Source organism: Brienomyrus brachyistius, chromosome 3, assembly GCF_023856365.1.
Source record: "Brienomyrus brachyistius isolate T26 chromosome 3, BBRACH_0.4, whole genome shotgun sequence".
Lineage (NCBI taxonomy): Eukaryota > Metazoa > Chordata > Actinopteri > Osteoglossiformes > Mormyridae > Brienomyrus > Brienomyrus brachyistius.
In genome coordinates this window covers 18981728-19001005 of record NC_064535.1, presented here as the reverse complement: position 1 = coordinate 19001005, position 19278 = coordinate 18981728, and the positions used below count along the sequence as shown (strand labels likewise).

The 19278-nt window shown below is 45.8% G+C and overlaps 1 protein-coding gene across 2 annotated transcripts in view; it reads right to left on the bottom strand.

Moving 5' to 3' along the window:
- ttc27 (tetratricopeptide repeat domain 27) overlaps window positions 1–19278 on the bottom strand; it is a 53081-nt gene that overhangs the window by 29867 nt on the left and 3936 nt on the right. For both annotated transcript variants that reach the window (XM_049008004.1, XM_049008005.1), the window contains exons 4-9: window positions 14481–14621; window positions 13698–13800; window positions 8571–8735; window positions 8088–8224; window positions 6294–6406; window positions 4031–4097 (exon numbers count right to left, since the gene is read on the bottom strand). In XM_049008004.1, coding sequence (XP_048863961.1) covers window positions 4031–4097; window positions 6294–6406; window positions 8088–8224; window positions 8571–8735; window positions 13698–13800; window positions 14481–14621 — 726 coding nt within the window. The remainder of the gene's footprint in view (window positions 1–4030; window positions 4098–6293; window positions 6407–8087; window positions 8225–8570; window positions 8736–13697; window positions 13801–14480; window positions 14622–19278) is intronic.

Below are 19278 nucleotides of genomic sequence, written 5' to 3'. Positions count from 1 at the left end.
GCAGAAGGCAGTCATTGGGATATGGAAGGTATCTGTAGTTCTGCCTAGCAACCCCACTAATCAGGGCCCTGGGGTTAGATGGACATCCACTACTGTAACAGACTGTTTGTGTGATGTCCGTATATGATGGCAGTGGGGGAGGGGGGGTGGTCAGGCCCAGCCATCTATCTTAATTCACATTAAAAGCAGCAAATAAACTTTCAATCTACTGAGCTATTTGACTAGACTGACCAATCATTAGAACCCAGAGGTTTCAACAGAGTGCTCCCTGCTAATTCTTCATAAACATGTAAATGAAAGGGGTATAGAAACAAGTTATTCCTGGAGTATCATTTGCCATGGAGATATGTGAAAGATCAACACCCTGGCTTGCATGTTTGATCTTATTTCTACCACAGTCTTGAGAACGCAAGTTTGCTAAATGAGAAAGATGCATGATGATTAGCATCACTCCAGAGGTCACACAGGGCTCCAGGCCAGTGCTCAAAGCTAAGCGCATGACAACCATCTAACCAGCCTGCAGATTCCTGGATCCACATGAAGGCTGGAAAGATGCCTGCTCACGCGGTCAGCAGGTAGTTGCTGGCACTCTCGGCTTGGCAAGACCTCCAAGCCCAGAGTGCCGGGCTCTCCCCGTACCTCCAGAGGCCCGGAAAGCCAGGCTACGCCAATAAAGGTGATCCACAGCATTACATGAAGGCGTGTGCTGGATCTCACAGAAGCTTCCCTAAGTAGCACCAGCTGAGAAAAGAATGACTTGACTACATGCAGGTATAAAGCCTCTGACCTACCCAGTCTCATCGTTTTGTATAAAGCTAGGAACTGTCCATCAAATCCACAAAGATGAGGAGGGAAATCACCTGAACAAGTGTGGTCAGTGAACACAGGGGTGGGGCAAACTGTGGAATGGGTGTGGTGATATATTGCCATTTGTCTAAAAGGAAGGGACATTTGGTTTAAATGGAGGGCTGCCAGCCTCATAAAATATCAAACATTGCAACATCTCATTTCATCTGACAAACACATGAAGGTCTAATAATACCCAATGAATTCCCTAGATGCAAAACCCAGTCCAACTTGCCGACTGGTTCAAGAGCAGCAGGGATACCTCAGTCATGCAGAACAACTGAACTGAAAGAAAAATCAAAACAAAGGTAGACTTCCATTACTTTTGTATACTGCAAAAACAAAACTAAATGGGGAGAGCCATGGCTAGACACATTTTTGCTGTCTGCAAGGAACTGGTTTCCATGCAAAGAATGTTGGTGCATTAATTTACAGTAATAAAACCCTTCTTCAGACTCCCCATCACTCAACCAAGAGGTTTAAAGGGATTGAAAAAAAATTAAAAATAAAAACAAAACTGCACACACAGAATGTTCTACTGCAACGTGAAGATGCAGTCAGGCTGGTTTCTTCTCAGGGTCGAGATTAGAAGAGACCACAAACATGATCTGAATTACATATATTACAGGATTCAATGGCTGAGGCCATAACATGGGGTACGATAACTCAGAGTAGGTGGATGGAGTAAACTGCAGGTGCCACTCTGAGTTGCGTCTTCCTCAGAGATCAGGAGCACGCAACACCCGCCTGTCATCTGTCTTACCCAGTCCATGCCATCTACCAGGCAGACCATGAGAAAGCCAAGCTGTGATAAACACTCCCAAATTGGGGGCCCGATTAAGCTGGGATAGTCAACCAGGATTTAAAAAGAAGAAACAGATTTTTACACTATTTTACACTTAATGACTCTCAGCAGTTGTTTCTTAAGAAAAATCTATAAGGCTCTCTCATCAGGAGTTTAGCTAACATATTGTGAAGCCCTTTCAAGAGCAATTACTGTGTCTTAAACACATATTTTCAGTCAGGGGTCTACACTGCGAAACTGGGCAGTTATGAACATTGCTCCATCCATATCTCATCCCCACCGCTGCTTCTCCTACCAACTGTGCAGCTGGGGGTCTTCTTGGTTAGCTACACATCATCGGGATTTTTCTGATTGATTACCCAACGATGATTCATTCAAGCTGCATGCCAATCACCCCCAAACAGCCGGGCTGTCCCCTTGCTAATCAACCAAACAAACCTTTCTCTAAATGTCATCTGTCACAGCCCTGAAACCTTGTGTGAAGTCATGCAGGAGTGACCAGAGCTAAAGCCTGGTTATTTTTACTCAGATTGAACAGAGTGGTTTGGTCAAGAGCCCAAGGCCCCCAAGCAGCCGTTATCGGAAGCCACTGTGGGCTGTGGAAAACAGCCGTCAACTCAACAATAAGAGGAAACATGGCGCTCACAGGGGCGGGAGGCATGGCATCGGCACACACTCCCCTGGGCAGCACATAGCTGCCAGCTGATCAAACAGCAAGATTAACATCTAAGAGGATGCCAAAACACACCACATCCAGACGGCCCACTAATAACTGCTGGACCCAACCCCAGAAATGCCCACACTGCACGACAGGCACTGTCCCCCCTCCATCCTGTCGTCTGTCAGGTATCGGGATTTGGAAATGCCTGAAATGCAGCGCGTGCTTGGACTGATTGTTTTGCCACTCCGTGATTGGATGATTCATTAACATCCTAAGCCGGCTTTCTGAAAGACACTTTGGTTCCACTTTACGATAAGGCTATACATATAAAGAGATTATGAATGGTTTATAATCTGGTTATTAATCAGCTCTAACATTTTGTAAATTATTAATAGACATTTTAACAGTTATAAGAGTTTCCTTTTTATTAATGAGTTACTACCATTTACAAGTGGCAAAAGGGAGCCTTATTGTAAAGTGGTACCGACACTTTTAACCATTACATGAAAAAATGAGGTCAGAGGCAGTCTGAAGGGTCTCCTCACCCCTCACACTGTTCAAAGCAGCTAACAGGAAAAAGGAAAAAATTCCCAGAAGCCCCTCCTTTCGGAGGTGAAGGGTCAGGGGCTTTCTGGGAAATTCTCAGGAATTATTTCCTAGTCAAGTTCTCATTGCTGTTTGCAGTGGAAAATATTTGTGTGAGGTGAACATATTTGCAGGGCTCAGAGCAAAGGTACTCCCCAAAGGGGCTGTCGATGCAGAGGCAGCGAGCAGGGGAACGACATCTGCCCAGACCCGACAAAAACGAAACAGACGTGGCCTGATTACATCTGCAAAGTGAGTCACACTTCTGAACACTGTCTGCTACCAGTGTGCGTAATACAACTGCCTTGGTGAAACTGGGGGCACAGAGCTCCAGCAGAAGGACACGCTAAGCCCCCCATGCACGAAACACCTGTATTTCATTCCAGTGGACAGCCTACCCAAGGACACTCAGCTGCTTGACAGTTTAGCCACAAAGAGGCCACTGTGTCCAGCGCGCTCACATCCTGGTTCACACCTGACAGGTCACAACCCCACACAGGTGGGCTGCAGCACCTTTTAATGGACCTAAGCTTCGGCAACCCGCTCCGATGAAGGAGACACAGGAAGAGACCATGGTTTCCTGGTGCCAACTGAGGTTTACATGTGAACCCGGTCGGTAAGCCGCCACAACCCACTTTGCTTCTGGAAAGGCCTGGGGGGGGCGTTAAAGGTCTTGTGTCAAACTTCAGCCACCATACTTCAGCACAAATACTTCACAATACTTCAGACGTAACTCTCGGAAATCTCTGAACTCCTCACGGGCAATAAGGGACACATACAATCTTAAGACCCTCACCTAACTATGTTGCGCTGAATATTACATTTAAAATATTCATGGAGATGCAAAGTACTGGGACCACAGTTACGACTTAATGAATATTTCCACAGAAAATCTGGAGCTGGTTCAGAAGTGACAGCCTGTGTTTAGATGTTTTTCCACGCATCTGTTGTCTGCCTCGGTCATAAGAGGGGCTAGCGGGCTGTTCACAAAATTCTTCAGATGCCGATGGTCCTTAGAGCAGAAGGTTTGGACGAACAGAGCAGCTCAACCGTTACAGAAGCGGCTTGACAGCCTCGCTGGAAGCCGGGGGCCACACAGGGGCCCTGAAGGGAGGTGGGGTCTGGACGCTTACCGACGTGAAGGCAAGGATCTCCTCGTCAGTCAGCTTGTGGACAGGATTGTTCTTCTGGAAATCCATGCTGCCAACACGAAGTACAAAAGTCAGTCAGAATGGGCAGACATGGGACACTGATGTCACCTAGCTGTTCTGCCATGTCACCCCTGGGAACTGTAACATTACCGACGGGGCGGCCCACTGCAGGAACACTGCCGGGACACTGGCGCACTAGGATGCAGACCAGAGCCTCTATTCCTGTAGCTCAGCTCATAACATGCCAGCTTTACATCAGAGTGCATTGTGGGAAAGCAGCGTACTGAACACGGCTGGTTCAGTTAAATCTTTATGTGTAAACCGCCTAATAAAAGCAGAAAAAGATGGATGACATGAAAGCCTTTGGGGTTAAGGGTCAACGGTCCTAACCTGTGATCTGCAAGAGGAGGACATAAGTCAAGGACCTAAGGCAGGAAAACCACTTAAAGTGGCACCCCAAACTGAGGTTATGCAGAGTGAGTAATCTCTGTGGGGGGTTGGGGGGGGGGGTTTGGCTGTAAATCCTGCAGCAGTTGTCAGAGTCTAGCTATGATGTCAGCATGCCACAGACATCCTCTCCCACCCAAACCCTGCCCAGGAAGCTACTCACATCCCAGACTGGGACTCATTCCCGGACTTGGTAATGGTTCAGACCACATGGGGGGGGGGCTTTCCTGTTCAGCCACTCCCTGGGCAATTGAGCGATAAACCCATAGCGCAATGATATTCACTGTGAGTGGGCACCCCGATTTGAGTTTCTGAGATAGTGGGATTGGCAGTCTACCACTCAGGAGAACGAGATGGGTGAGGGGTGTGGTTGGGTTGGGTTGACCTCAGGTCACCCCACTGGAAGCCCAAGGTAGGGAGAGCAGGGGAATCTATGAAACAGCACACCTATAACTTCATTAGTACAGTGCTAATGCAATTAGTAAAACCAGCTTTATTAATCATTCTAAATTTAATAAAAATTATAGTGCCAAATGGTAGTTTTTTCTGCTGACAGGGGAGAAGGGGTGTGGTAGATAAACACGCAATTTTTGTTGGTTGGAGGGGGCTCACCCAGGGCACCATACAAGCGACAGTGTGACCCCAGCTGTGCAGCCCCACTGCCACCCCCATCATTTCAAAGTTATACTTTTGCGAAAAAGGCCAGCAACTCTTTGGTTAATAATTCAATATGTCAATATGATAATCGCACAAAATGAGCACAACCACGACCATCCCTGAAAATGGCGGCGAAACGTGGCAACAGTGATATATTCAAAAGGCTGTACTGTACAGAATCACATGGAGATAGAAACCTGCAGCCTGTACACTTTCTGGTAGGACGTGCCTGGCGCGTCAGCACCTGATCCTAATCGGGATTCAGAGGGTTCAGAAGCCAACTTGGTTGCTCAGATGCAGCTACCGCCATGGTGGAGCAAACACCACACGGAGCAACCACCAGAGATCAGGTGGCACAGCAGCGGTGCTACCTCCATGGAGGAGCTAGTCTCATTTTTAGTGTCGTTTCCGCAGCTCAAAGGTGTTTTTCACTCTAACCCTCCTTCAGATGATGCAGCCGCTCACGGGAGTGGAGGGCAGCCTTTCACCATGGTAACAGAAAATTGGCTATACTGCACTCTAAGATAAGGGGAGTAAGACTCTCATGGGACAATAGCTAATCCATCTCAACTCAGTCAATTCAATTATATCCCAGGCAGCGTAATTGTGTTGGGTAATTATTCCTGCCGTGTGGAGGATCTCCAGCACCCCCGAGGTGTGTGGACAGCCATAAAGATGTGAGAGCGTGTGAAATAAAGTGAACAGGCAACTGCACTGCTGAGGACACTCAGGATGGCACGTGATTTTGGGCCTTTATCTGAAGACAAGGAGAAGAGCTTTTAACAGTGTGTCAGTGGAGTGGCTGCATCCAGTGGCCTGTTACCCAAAGAGCTTCCCAAAGAGGACTTAGCAATCACTAAGCCTTTTGAAATGATCTGGGTCCACTGAGACAAACTCTGTAGATCTGCAGAACCAGGAGGAGCCAGAGAGCTGGGCCCTGGAAGTCAGGAGTAATACACCCCACCACAGTCAGACAGTGTGAAGAGTAAACCAGCTCCTGACCCCCCCTTCACACCTCCACATGCCCCCCACTGACTCTTTGAAGGACTGCCAGGCAGGCCTCTGGTTATGAGACTAATGTTTTGAGTAAATGGGAAGTGGCCTCACTGCTCACTTTGCAGAGTGCCATCAGAGCTCTTACCAGACTCCCAGGATGACAGCCTGCTCCTCGGCACTGAGGTCCGGCAGCTGGTGCTCCCCGGGATCTGCCAGGTCAACCTTGTTCAGGACTGTGTCGTCACTCAGGTCATGGTCCTGCCGGCCGCAGCATAAAGAAGAACACGTTTCATGAGGTCGGGGTAAGGTAACTGCGCTCCACTTCTGGAAACGTCCGGCAGTAGATCAAGTTAAACTGGTCTTAGCCTGTGACGGAACTATCCACAACTGGATCACGTTCAGAGGTCAAACAGTCAACCCGCTGAGTAGAGTGGAATGATACAGTATATGATGATCATAGTTACGCAGAGGGATTGTACTTGTCCTTCCAAGCAAAATGCCTCAGCAGAAAAACGACTTCTGTGCTCTCTGTAGTAAATGCTTACAGCACCTCATCATTTCAGAGCTTAGGTTGGAATGTGAACAAGCATGAGAAGAAGGTGAGTGTGTCAGACAATCCAATGGAACAAAACTCCAAGATTGACATGCGGGCTTAAAACACCACAAACTGCACTGGACCCTACGCCACCAGAGGGAACCATGCCGGGGAAGGTGTGGAGATGGGCTGTTACATCCTGACCTATCCCCGTCTGCCCACCCGCACTAATAAAATGCTTTTACTGTAATAACACTAAAAACACAGATCTATATGCTACTATCCATTACTATTTCCAGAAAGGTACTTATTAAACGAGTCTGGCTCTCACGGCCCCCATTCAGAGCAGGCACCCATGTAGACACCCTCATCCACCTTGCCATCACAAAGCTAAGCAGGGCACCAGGCCAGCCATAAAGCAGGATGATTATCATACCCTGCAGGACAAGTGGGGGGGGGGGGGGGGGGTGGGCATGGGGGCAGGGAAAAAAGACAAGGGACCGAAATGAGCCCGACTGCCAGTGACAGCAGAAACAGAACGACTCGCTGAGCCCCACAGGTCCGGACAGCCTCTCTGACAGGTGGGGGATGTGACGCCTTGTCTTAGGCTGCTCCGGGGCAAACAAACACCCCCCCCCCCACCACCATCCCCAAACTGCTCTGTATGCTGTTGCACAGCTAAATCCTCCTGCCGCATTTCAAAGTAACGGTACTTAAAATTCATTGCAATCTAATCAAAAAGCAATGAACTTCAGTCCACAGATGCACTTCACAGGTTTCAGATGACTGGTGTCCCCAAACCTAAAGCGCCAGTCAGCTTCACTCCACATGAATCGGCCTGTTCTGGTCTCCTCTCTGAGCCCAGGCACTCCCATTGTTAGCACCAGTACAGAAAAGCTCAACCTTCAATCCATGAATACACCATAACTCTCCAAAAGACCCCCCCCCCCCATTTAAGAAACCCAGCAGCTTGATGAATCCATCACTAGTGTTCAAAAGTGAACAGAGTGGGCAGAGTGATGGTGCGGGTGGGGCGATGGTGTGGACAGGGTGACGGCGTGGGCGAGCCCCCACATGTTGTCATCAAGACATGGAGGGCAGAGACAGTAGTCCTGACAGCTGCCGATGTGCCAGATGCATATGAGTGCGTACAGGTGACACCCCACATTACCGCCACCCGGCACTGAGAAAACATAGGGGGCCCCGCTGGCCCTGGGGCCTGGTGATAAATAAATCACAGCACAGGACCACAGGCTGCTTTGAGAAGACATTCAACATGCCTACAAGGCTCAGTGTGTTTCAGCATATTGCATCAGTGCATAAGTGGACTCCACCCTCTGGTGGTCAAGATGAGTATTACATTGTTTTTACCCTCCATGTGGAGCGACCTTGAGACACCCTTACCTTGGGAAGGCTGTCCTTTGGGGTTGGTTTTGGTGTGGGTATTGATTCTCGGGGGGGGACGCCATCTTTGCGCTGCACGTCAAGGATGAGCTGAGCCAGAAAATTCTCCTGGAAACGGGTTCGCTTCCCCAAAGCACCTGCACAGAAGGGAGCCCGACCCGCTTTCACTGTTTATTCAGCCTACAGCTGCCTGCCTCGCTTGGGCGGGGGAAGAGTTCACAGCACCGGTGCCAAGCAAAACAAACGATGCCCAGCAGCCAAGCATTCATGCCCAGTGTGTGTGTGTGTGTGTGTGTGTGTGTGTGTGTGTGTGTGTGTGTGTGTGTGTGTATATATATATATATCTCCACACTGTGATTAAAAACCTGTTATTTTGGGGACCATTTTAAAAAATCTGTGATTGCAACCATAAAACTAAAAATGCCAGATATCTTGTATTTTGTGTGCGTGTTCCCCCATCCACACTGGGGACCGGCCACCCACCCGTCATGTTGACCTCCAGCTCACAGAGCTCCCTCGCCCTCTCAAAGTGCTCCTTGGCTGGTTGGTACTCATAATACATCAGGCAGCTGTAGCCACACTCCAGGTGCAGCTGCACAGCCAGGTCGTTGTGGCCCCCGGCCATCAGCTGAGATTCCAGCTTTATCACTGCAGGGGGTGAGACAGACAGGAAGGTGTGGGAGGCCTTCACCTTACCTGCATCCTCATCTGAAGCGGCAGAAGACCTGGGTGAAGTTCACAGGCTCTAATACTGAAGGCTGCATAACGGCTGCTTCCCTGAAGCCAGGGATCATAATCACATGGCCATCACCCCAAATTTTCACCCCATATCAAAATAATAAAAATCATCTATGCATTAATTTTTTTTAAAACAATAGAGTAGATACAGTGTAGTGTGTCCAGCCCCAAAAATAACTGTTGGCCACTGGTGGCCAATAACAGATGCCACTGGTGACAACACCATCTTAAACACCCTTCCAATTAAGATGATCATCCTCATTTAGCAAAGATGCTTAACATGGCATCAAACGCTAGTAAAACAGCCCTGTGAAGCACCCTGCCACCCACAGCATGTGACAAGACTTTGATGCCCAGTTCAGCTGTCTGAGCCTAGAAACCTGAGACCCCATATGGGAAAACATACCTGCACTGGACCTATCAGGAAGGCGTATCAACACACTGGGGACACCCTGAGGCCAAAACCCACGTGAGAACAGATCTCTCCTCAACTACCATCTCATCAGCCCCACATCCTTCCTCTTACCCCCAAGAGTGGCTTTCAGTAGATGTATGACAGTCCTGCTTCTGAATGCCAACCCACAAGTAACACAAGTCAGGCTTCAGCCAAGAGTCACACTCTGCCAACACACTCTGGCCACGAGTCACATTCTGCCAACACACGGCCAGTCCCACATCACATCCAGTCCCACATCACATCCAGTCCCACATCACATCCAGTCCACAAGTTGTACTCCACCAACTAGGGCTGTCACAATCATGAAATTATAGTTGATGATTAATAACAAATAATTGGAATTAACGACTTGTCTTTTTCTTCTCACTTTATAACACTAATAATAGAGTAGTTTAATACATACACCTAAAGAAGAGCTATTAATCAATGAACATCGGAAAATATAAATAAAAATTGCTGCAGCATCTGTTTGCCTTTTAAGCTTTGTAAAAAAAAACGGTATGGCGCAGATATGACTTAACACCTTGGAATAAACAGTTGGTGTTGTCGCTACCTGATTTGCACCATCTACCTCATTTTATGTTGCACATCTGCGCATGTACATTTTCGAGCATGCATACGTGGCATCACATTTTCTGGCACTGCCAAATCCATTCATCCTGCCCATGAAGTCCATTTAAACTGGGGCAGCAGAAAATAAGGTCTAATGTATTTGTGATGGTTTGAGGCCCTTTAATTAAGTATACTAACAATGTAAATTTTTTTGGCTATTCCAACTTAATTATAGCACAGGAAATGGTGGTCCCCCCCTCTTTTCATCCTTTTATTCTTCTCTTTTTCATTTAATTATCTGCTTGTTTTATTTATGTTTTTGTTACCCAGTGTTTTCTAGTGTGTGGGTCTTTTTCAAGGTGTCTGTTGGTTACAGTTCTGGGGTTTGTTACCCTTTTGTCTGTGTACTTTCATATTTTTGTTAAATATGCTAAGTGGCGATTGAATCTGTATGGGTCTAAATGATACATGATCCTGTAAATTCCAATAATAACTGGCCCTCGAGATCCAGCAGATTGAAACTGGGTCAGAGTTGATGTCCAAGCTGATCCCACACATGTTCAGTTGGGGAAAGATTTGGGTACCTATAATGTACCTATAATAATAATAATAAAAATCAATCCCGTGGGGACATGACACAGGCAGTCCATAGACACATGTGTGTGGACGAGCGTTGTCTTGTTGAAAGACTGTACCAGGGTGCGGCCTCAAGATGGGTAAGACATGCGGCCTCACGATGTCACTGACATGGTGCTATGCTGTCAGGGTCCTCTGAATAACTACCTAGAGTTAAACCCTCTGGCTCCCCGCATCATGATACCAGGAGTAATGCTGGTCTGTCTCTTCCTAACATTGGCGAGACTGGTCCTCTCCTCTCGGCGCCACCACACACGCACACAACACTCATCTGAAGTAATTCAGAACTGAAATTCATCGCTGAACGTGGTACGACGCCACTCATCATAAGTCCATGCCTGTCATTTACAGGAGCACTACAAACGCATCCGACTGTGCTGGTGTTAACAGCAGCCTACAAATGGGCTGGTGATCCTGTAGTGTGACTGATGCCTGTCGTCAAAACACAGTGTGAGATGTCACAGGGTGTTGTAGAGAGTCCAATACCTGTGTCCAAATGGCAGGTGCAGATCTCATGGGGTTTTGTAATGCTTGCCGCACGATACGATGATCCTCCATTGGTGTGGTCTGTCTTAGGCAGCCGGAACCTTCACAACGTGTGTGAGTGTCACTAGGCTTCTCCAAGAGGCCAAAGGGCACATATCTATGGCTAACCCTGCATTATTTGGTGAGTCCATCAAACCCTGAATGTCCCCTTTAAAGATGCCTTAGCCTTATAGTCCTTTTGTGGTGATATTTTAGTTATGCTTTGTAATAGTGACAGAAGGCTGCATTTTCATTCACTTTTAACATTAAGTGCTTCCACAGAACTGATGCTTTTGCTCTATATTTGGACCCTCATTCACTAGGCACCATCTTCTTTCTGCCATATATTTTATGGAATATTTTAAATTGATGCTTTTTAGTAATCCAGTAATCAATTTCAATTGAGTAATCGTAACGGCTCCAATTCGTTCATTTACTTTGCCAGATATCTTTTTCTCAAAGGGGTGTCGAGAGAGGTTGTGGTCCAGAGAGCATTCCAGCAGGGGATGCATTTCCCCCAACGGTCGCAGCCCATGGCCCCCATCACAGCCTCCCAGTTCATCATCCTGTCACCATGGATCCTGCATTCCTTTTAAAATGTTACATGGTAAATGAGACAGGCTTGGACAGCCCGGCATTATCCAACTACTGCTGATGTCAGGCCTCCCAAGACCCAAAGGTTGCCATTATCGTCTTTTGTAATCCAAAGCACTGCAATTAAAAGGACATTTATAAACCTGGATTCACACATTCAAGCACTGACATCATACATCCAGGGGTGAACAAAGCATAAAGCTTTAATTTTCTTAAAACCTGTAGCGATCATAGGAATACATTTAAATCCACGGGATGTCTTTGAATGTGCATGTTTTTCTGAATCAGGTTCCTTGACATTAGTTTTGCATTTGTGTTTTGGGAAAGAGGTTTTGAAGTAAACAAAATTACTCTCCCTACGCCAGAAGACAAAGGAAATGGGGGCTTTGGAAAGTGGCGTGCTCTGAGAACCGTGAGTTACTCCGAGAAATTTCTTTAAATCCACTTATATTTGAAATTCATCACAGCAACTCAAGTGTCTGACATGAAGACAGGCTAAGCCCTTAGTCAGACAGCAAGAGTGACCTCCTAACATGTGTGTGCTGGTGTAAGAAGTCAGCTAAGTCTAAGCCCTGCTTTAATCTCCTTACATGACCACCATACCCGACAAAACAAGATAGTGTATTCATTATGTAAATGAGTCAGCGGTGAGCAGTGTCCCTCACCAATGCAAAAACGCAAGTGGGGGGGAGTGATTGGCCAAGCTCACCACTGCCACCTGGGGGGAATGCCAGTGGCGGGGGGGGGGGGTATTGGGCACACCGCATATGGGGTCCTGACAGAAAAAGCTAGACTTTTGCCCCAAAAGCCAGACTTTTGCCTCAGCCCCGGAGAAAACACTGCTTATCAAAGAATCCTAATGGACTGGAGAAACAGACAAAGAGTGGCCAGGGTGGGATGGCACCCACATCACAGAGGGCACGACCCACGGGGAGGCAGGATGCAACCCATGACCAGGATACTGCATGCTAATGCTCTGAGGAGTGCGGCACGCATCAAGCGGACGTTGAACCAGAATCAGCACCCAGACAGCTTGAAACTCCATGCGCAGGGACTGGAATTTGAGACCCAGTGCCCCACAGCGCAAATGACCAAGCTTCAGGACTGGCCAGTGTTTCCCTGAAGCTACACCCTTAAGAAAAAAAAAAGCATACACACTGTTTTCTGTAAGAAAATGTATATGGGAGTAATTGCAAGACCACTGAGAGATGCGTAACATCTCAGCCCCCAGCACCTACAAGATGTGATTCTGATCTGGAAGAAAGTTTTTCCCCATGCAGACTTTTAACAGTTAGACAGGATCCCCCACGCGAAGCACAGGATGCTTTGCACAGCTGTTTCCATGGCAACACCACACCAGGGGTGCGTTTCCCAAACAACGACGGAAGTTAGCATTAACGATGCATCGTACTATGGTGGTTCAAATTAATCAACATCCGAAGCACGACTGTTTCCCAAAACCGTCGTAACACAGTAGTTTGAACCACATTAGTTAGTTGGGACTACCATAATTCGAACTACAATGGTTCCAGCGCTGATTGGTCAGACTCACGGCGAGTCTTGCGCAAAAACTAACAAACTACTTTCACAGCCGGTCGCATACAAATACTCGCGAACTGTGTAATGTCATATAAATACATAATAATCATATATATATTTGTCATTAATTTATTGTCAGTCACATAACACCAATAATATGAAAAACTCAGAAATAGCAATAGTGGCAAAATAATGGGACGCTTCTTGGAGAGGTAAACAGAAGAAATTTTAGCTATGACACTGCATTTTGTGAGATGCTCCATCTGTAATTACGTTTATTGCAGTTCATTGTGTTACAATAACACTACGAACACTTACAAATTCCTGGTCCGACGTTGTTGCTTACAGAATGTTAGTGGCTGACTGGAATAGACAGGTGCGTGTAATAATTACAGGCGTGATTTCCCCGAGTAATTTCCCGATCGTTCGTATGAACTATGGTTTTGGGAGACACCGCGTCGTTTAACGATGCATCGCACTACGCAAGTTCGCAGCATCATTACCTCCGTAGTTAGCAACTATGGTTTTGGGAAACAAAAGGGGTACCCCTCCCCTACCCCCCACCTTACCTCTGTCCATGCATTGCTGTGCCAATCCCAGGAGCTGGGGTGAACGTTCCTCCAGGAGCTGCTGGTGCAGGCCCACACAGCGTAGGGTCCACCATGGAAGCAGCTGGGGGGGGGATGACACGTGTAAGTACCTCCGCTGGGGGTAACCTAAGGTAGGTGGGGTTCCTTTCATCTTCCTCAGTTACAACTTTTTTAAAATGGATGGCATCAGCATGTCAAAGATGATGCCTGGGGATGAGGGGGAGGGTTGTGCAGAGATACATAGTACAGAGCAGGGTGGATGAGCTGCATGCAGGTCAGGACAGGGGACTACAGCCAGGGTAATGAATCCCAAGGGCCAACATTTGCATAATAGTGCCGTAAGAACAGGGCTGCCTCCAAGTTAGAGCTGCCCATTACTGCTATCAGCTATCTTATTGAGCTATGGGGGGCAATCAGTGGTCCAGGATTCTGCAGAAAGTATGAACCAGCCTTAAAGCCCTCTAATTGGTCCCTACTCGTCACATGGCCCATCTCTGATTTGATCTCACTAGTTATACCCTCTCACTGTCTGATTGGTTACCCTATACAAAATGACAGAGTTACTGCTGCAAATTTGCATATAAAGAAACTAAACCACCGGTCACTGGTTCATGCATGCATGCTATGTTTTTGTTAGTTTCAATGTGGACAGAAATACTTTCATGAATTATGTGAAAACAGCAATAAGGTAGTGGTGTGCGTGTAGCCTGGGTTTCAGGTTAGACACAAGGACCTGTGAGGGCAAGAGGGGCAGGGGCTCACCTGAAAGCTCTCCATCTTGTCACCACAACTGACCAGCAGCACCCGCGCCAGCAACAACAGGAAGGGTGTAGACACAAGCGGGTAAATGCTCTCACCATCCAGGACCAGGCTGTTCAGGATGGCTGTTGTGAGAAAGCTGGGCTGCAGCAGAGATGAGAGAGGGGGCGCGATTAGGACAAGCGGAGCTGCACCAGTGCACTGCGGCAAGCGAGGCTGAAAGAGGTCAGGCCTGTGCCACCCCATGGTACAGCCGTCAGGCATGACTCGCCCAGATGCATCCCAGCAGCCGCCTGAGTCGTGTTACAGTGGCCCAGAGAGCCATGGTGCCCCAGGAAACTGACACAAGAAGTCCAACCGCTGTCTAACATAACCACATTATGAAAGCGATTACATCGCCGAACCCAAACCACACAAGCAGGTCCAAAGAAGACAGGGCAGCCAGAACCACAACTGCACACCGCATAGCTCAGAGGATAAGGAGTTAAGGAGCATGTGCTGTACAGCGTGTCGCCGTACCCACCACACAACAAACCACCTCTGGGGTGAGACCTGAGTGCAGCCACGCAGCGGGTGATACCTCAGCACCACACTAATCCGAATGGACCAGTGTGAGTTTTTTCCGGTGGCCAATCTTGCCACCAACCCCCAAGTTTTTCCCCCTGTAAGTTGGAGGACCTCCTTATAGGGCTGGATGTAGATTAACGTCATACCCAGATCGAAGCAATTGCAGGTTGAGGGCCTTGCTCAAGGGCCAAATGGAGAATCACCCCAGGCATTCACGGGATTTGAACCAGCAACCTTCCAATTGCTGGCACAGATCCCTAGCTTCAGAGCCACCACTTCATTCTTAGCCCCCCCAGGCTGTTTCTAATTCAGCCTGCTCTCCTCTCTCCAGTGTATTAAAGGGTGAACTTAACAGCTTTCAGCAGTTTGCTGAGAAAAACCTGGAAATTAAGAGGCACGGCAAGAACAGGGCTCCGGATTACCCTGCAAAAACGAACCAGTGCAGGAAACAGCACAGAGAGGGGGCTCATTTGGCAGCAGCGAATTCAAGAGCAAATCTCCCACGTCACAGACACGTACCATCGGCTTAATGTAAACCATCTCTCACTAAATATGCGTCAGTTTGAGCTGCTACATTTATTTAGGAAATACTATTTTTTTCCTATATGCCATACCATTGTGCTTTATGGATTAAAGACGTACACAGGTAAAACATAAATGACCATTTAATCTTACTTTATCTGGAACATGAAAAACAGAATGCAGCAGCGTATTTACTGACAGGCTTATTATTCCCACAAAGACATTCGGAGACTTGGCATGTGTCAGAACGTGTGTGTGTGTGTGTGACACTCCTCTAGCACTACTGCCAGACCATTCCTAGCAGAGAACAATCACCCCAGGAGGGCCACCTTTGTCTGAATGTATGCGTAAGGCAGTTAGGTCACACTAGAGCTGGGCAGTATGACCAAAAATTTATATCAGGGTATTTTTCAAAGTTATATCGGTTTCACGGTATACGATGGTTTTTTTTTTTTTTTTTTTTTAAGTATGACTGGGTGTTTACCACATTTTATGCGATTTTACAGGACACATTCTTGTTTTGCGTTCCTGCATTATAATATTATTTTATTATTAGCCATTGCGCCTATCCGCTACCTTAATGATAACACACCGCTAACATGTTTGTTGACTAACTGCTTATAGTTAAACGGCTAATGTTAAGGTGTGCGCCGGCCAAGTTAACATTTTTGATAAGTGTTTAATAGTTCATTGTTGCTGGAATGCAAGCTCTACTGACCTCGTGAAATTTCTCATAAAGACCAAGATGTCGGTCATTAAGATGCTTTGCCAAGTTTGACGTGCTACTTGACTTTGTCACAACTTTGTAGCACTGTTTGTATAGAGGCTTATCGACATCCTTATCTTTTCCATACTCGTCTGCAAAATACTTCCAAATGGCACTTTTTTTTTTTTATTAAAGCAGCCTGCGAAGTGCCTTCAGCTGCAGTATTTGCCATGTTCAGCCAGCTCGGTTTGTGTGTGTTAACCAGTGTGAATCCATTCAGTAGCTATTGAGAGGAAGGGAGGGGCTGTGCGAGTGTGTGTGCGTGCATGCCTGTGCTGTAGTGGTGCTGTGTGAAGTGTGGCGAATGAAGTAAAAACCGCACTGTTGGTATAAATAATGGTGAAAATGAGTATCTAATCAGATACTAATTTTTTATATCGATTAGTATCTGAGAATCGATTTTTTGAGAACCCCAGTGTCTCATTATTTTCAACTCCAGCGTTATGGAAGATTATAAGCACAAAAATTCAAATGGCAATTCATTTTGCAATTGTCAATTCAATATTCAACCAGAGCATGCATTTGTCATTTCAATATTTAATCTGTGCATGTAATTTGAAAATACATTTTGCAATCGGCAATTCAATGTGCAAAGTGCTTATGCAATCCTTAATTCATTTCATAATGTTTTGAATAAAAAATAGAATGACAATTCACTGAATTGCATTTCGTTTTGCCATGGGCTTTTTGCCTCTTTATTCAAATGGCAATTCATTTGGCAATTGTCAATTCAATATTCAATCAGAGCATGCATTTGTCATTTCAATATTTAATCTGTGCATGTAATTTGAAAATACATTTTGAAATCGGCAATTCAATGTGCAAAGTGCTTATGCAATCCTTAATTCATTTCATAATGTTTTGAATAAAAAATAGAATGACAATTCACTGAATTGCATTTCGTTTTGCCATGGGCTTTTTGCCTCTTTATTCAAATGGCAATGGCGTCCCCGGGAATTGCATTGCATGTTGGGGAGAAAACTCAATTTGCAATTCCCAACTGTCAGATCGCTCATCAAGGTGGACCTTCATTAACGACGTCACTTCCTTGTTTAGGGCCTCGCTACCATTCAACGGATTTGTTCGTTTAGTTAGAATTAGTAAACCCCCTTTATCTTCTTTATTATTTTTTTTTTAAAAATTTTTATTATTATTTATTATTTTTATTATTTGTAATAATTATAACTAGTTGCACTTTTCCTTATTTGATTGTAACATGCTGATTATATCATTGCAATAACATGCTTTTACCACAGGAGGTGTGATATATTGTTATGTAGACTTTTATAAGTAACTGTTTGTTTGAGTTTGTAATTGTTTTGCTCTAAATAAAGTTCTTTAAAACGTAAAAAAAAAAAAAAGTTAGAATGAGTAATGGCGGCAGAAGAGCTTGCAGTAAATATTTCTGCCTTAGCAGATGACATGGAAATTAATCGGGTATCAGCAGTAGATGCGTTTGATAGGTTGTTTGTGTTGTCACAGAGGGTAGAGGAACTTACAATCTTAACTGGACTTGATACGAGAAGGGTGCAAACTAATGTAGCTCAGGCGTTACATCAAGTCACGCAGTTGGTTACCCTCTGTGACAACACAAACAACCTATCAAACGCATCTACTGCTGATACCCGATTAATTTCCATGTCATCTGCTAAGGCAGAAATATTTGCTGCAAGCTCTTCTGCCGCCATTACTCATTCTAACTAAACGAACAAATCAATGGTAGCGAGGCCCTAAACAAGGAAGTGACGTCGTTAATGAAGGTCCACCTTGATGAGCGATCTGACAGTTGGGAATTGCAAATTGAGTTTTCTCCCCAACATGCAATGCAATTCCCGGGGACGCCATTGCCATTTGAATAAAGAGGCAAAAAGCCCATGGCAAAACGAAATGCAATTCAGTGAATTGTCATTCTATTTTTTATTCAAAACATTATGAAATGAATTAAGGATTGCATAAACACTTTGCACATTGAATTGCCAATTTCAAAATGTATTTTCAAATTACATGCACAGATTAAATATTGAAATGACAAATGCATGCTCTGATTGAATATTGAATTGACAATTGCCAAATGAATTGCCATTTGAATAAAGAGGCAAAAAGCCCATGGCAAAACGAAATGCAATTCAGTGAATTGTCATTCTATTTTTTATTCAAAACATTATGAAATGAATTAAGGATTGCATAAGCACTTTGCACATTGAATTGCCGATTGCAAAATGTATTTTCAAATTACATGCACAGATTAAATATTGAAATGACAAATGCATGCTCTGGTTGAATATTGAATTGACAATTGCAAAATGAATTGCCATTTGAATTTTTGTGCTTATAATCTTCCATACAGCGTCAGCTATATCTTCCGTTTCTGATCTTTCGTGGTACATTTTTAGCAATGCAGCAGTGAACAATGTCCCCCCTTAAACAGTTTCCAGCTGCGGCACTTTCTGAACGTTGTGTAGGCTATTTAAGCCGGTATTGCGGTATAAGAAAAATTCATATCATACCAATAATAAAAAACGGTTTTCGGTATGAACAGGTACACCGGCCAAAACACTGGGTCATGCACTCTTCAGATTACAGAGCGCAACAAAACAACAGAACAGCAGCCCAACTGGTGATAAAAAGCTGGGATTAAATGTCCTCCATGTGATAGCATGAAGAATGCCAGGACACAGAATTTGGATTCTGCTGAATTCCACACAGGAATGAAGGTACATAATTCATGCTCACAGAGGTCACACCCACAAGGAGGTCACACCCACACGGAGGCCACACCCACACGGAGGTCACACCCACACGGAGGTCACACCCACACGGAGGTCACACCCACACGGAGGTCACACCCACACGGAGGTCACACCCACAGCCCTTCCTTCAAAGGTCTGGCTCCTCAAATTCAGCTACCAACTAATCTCTAAAGACTCCCTTTACATCAACCTAATT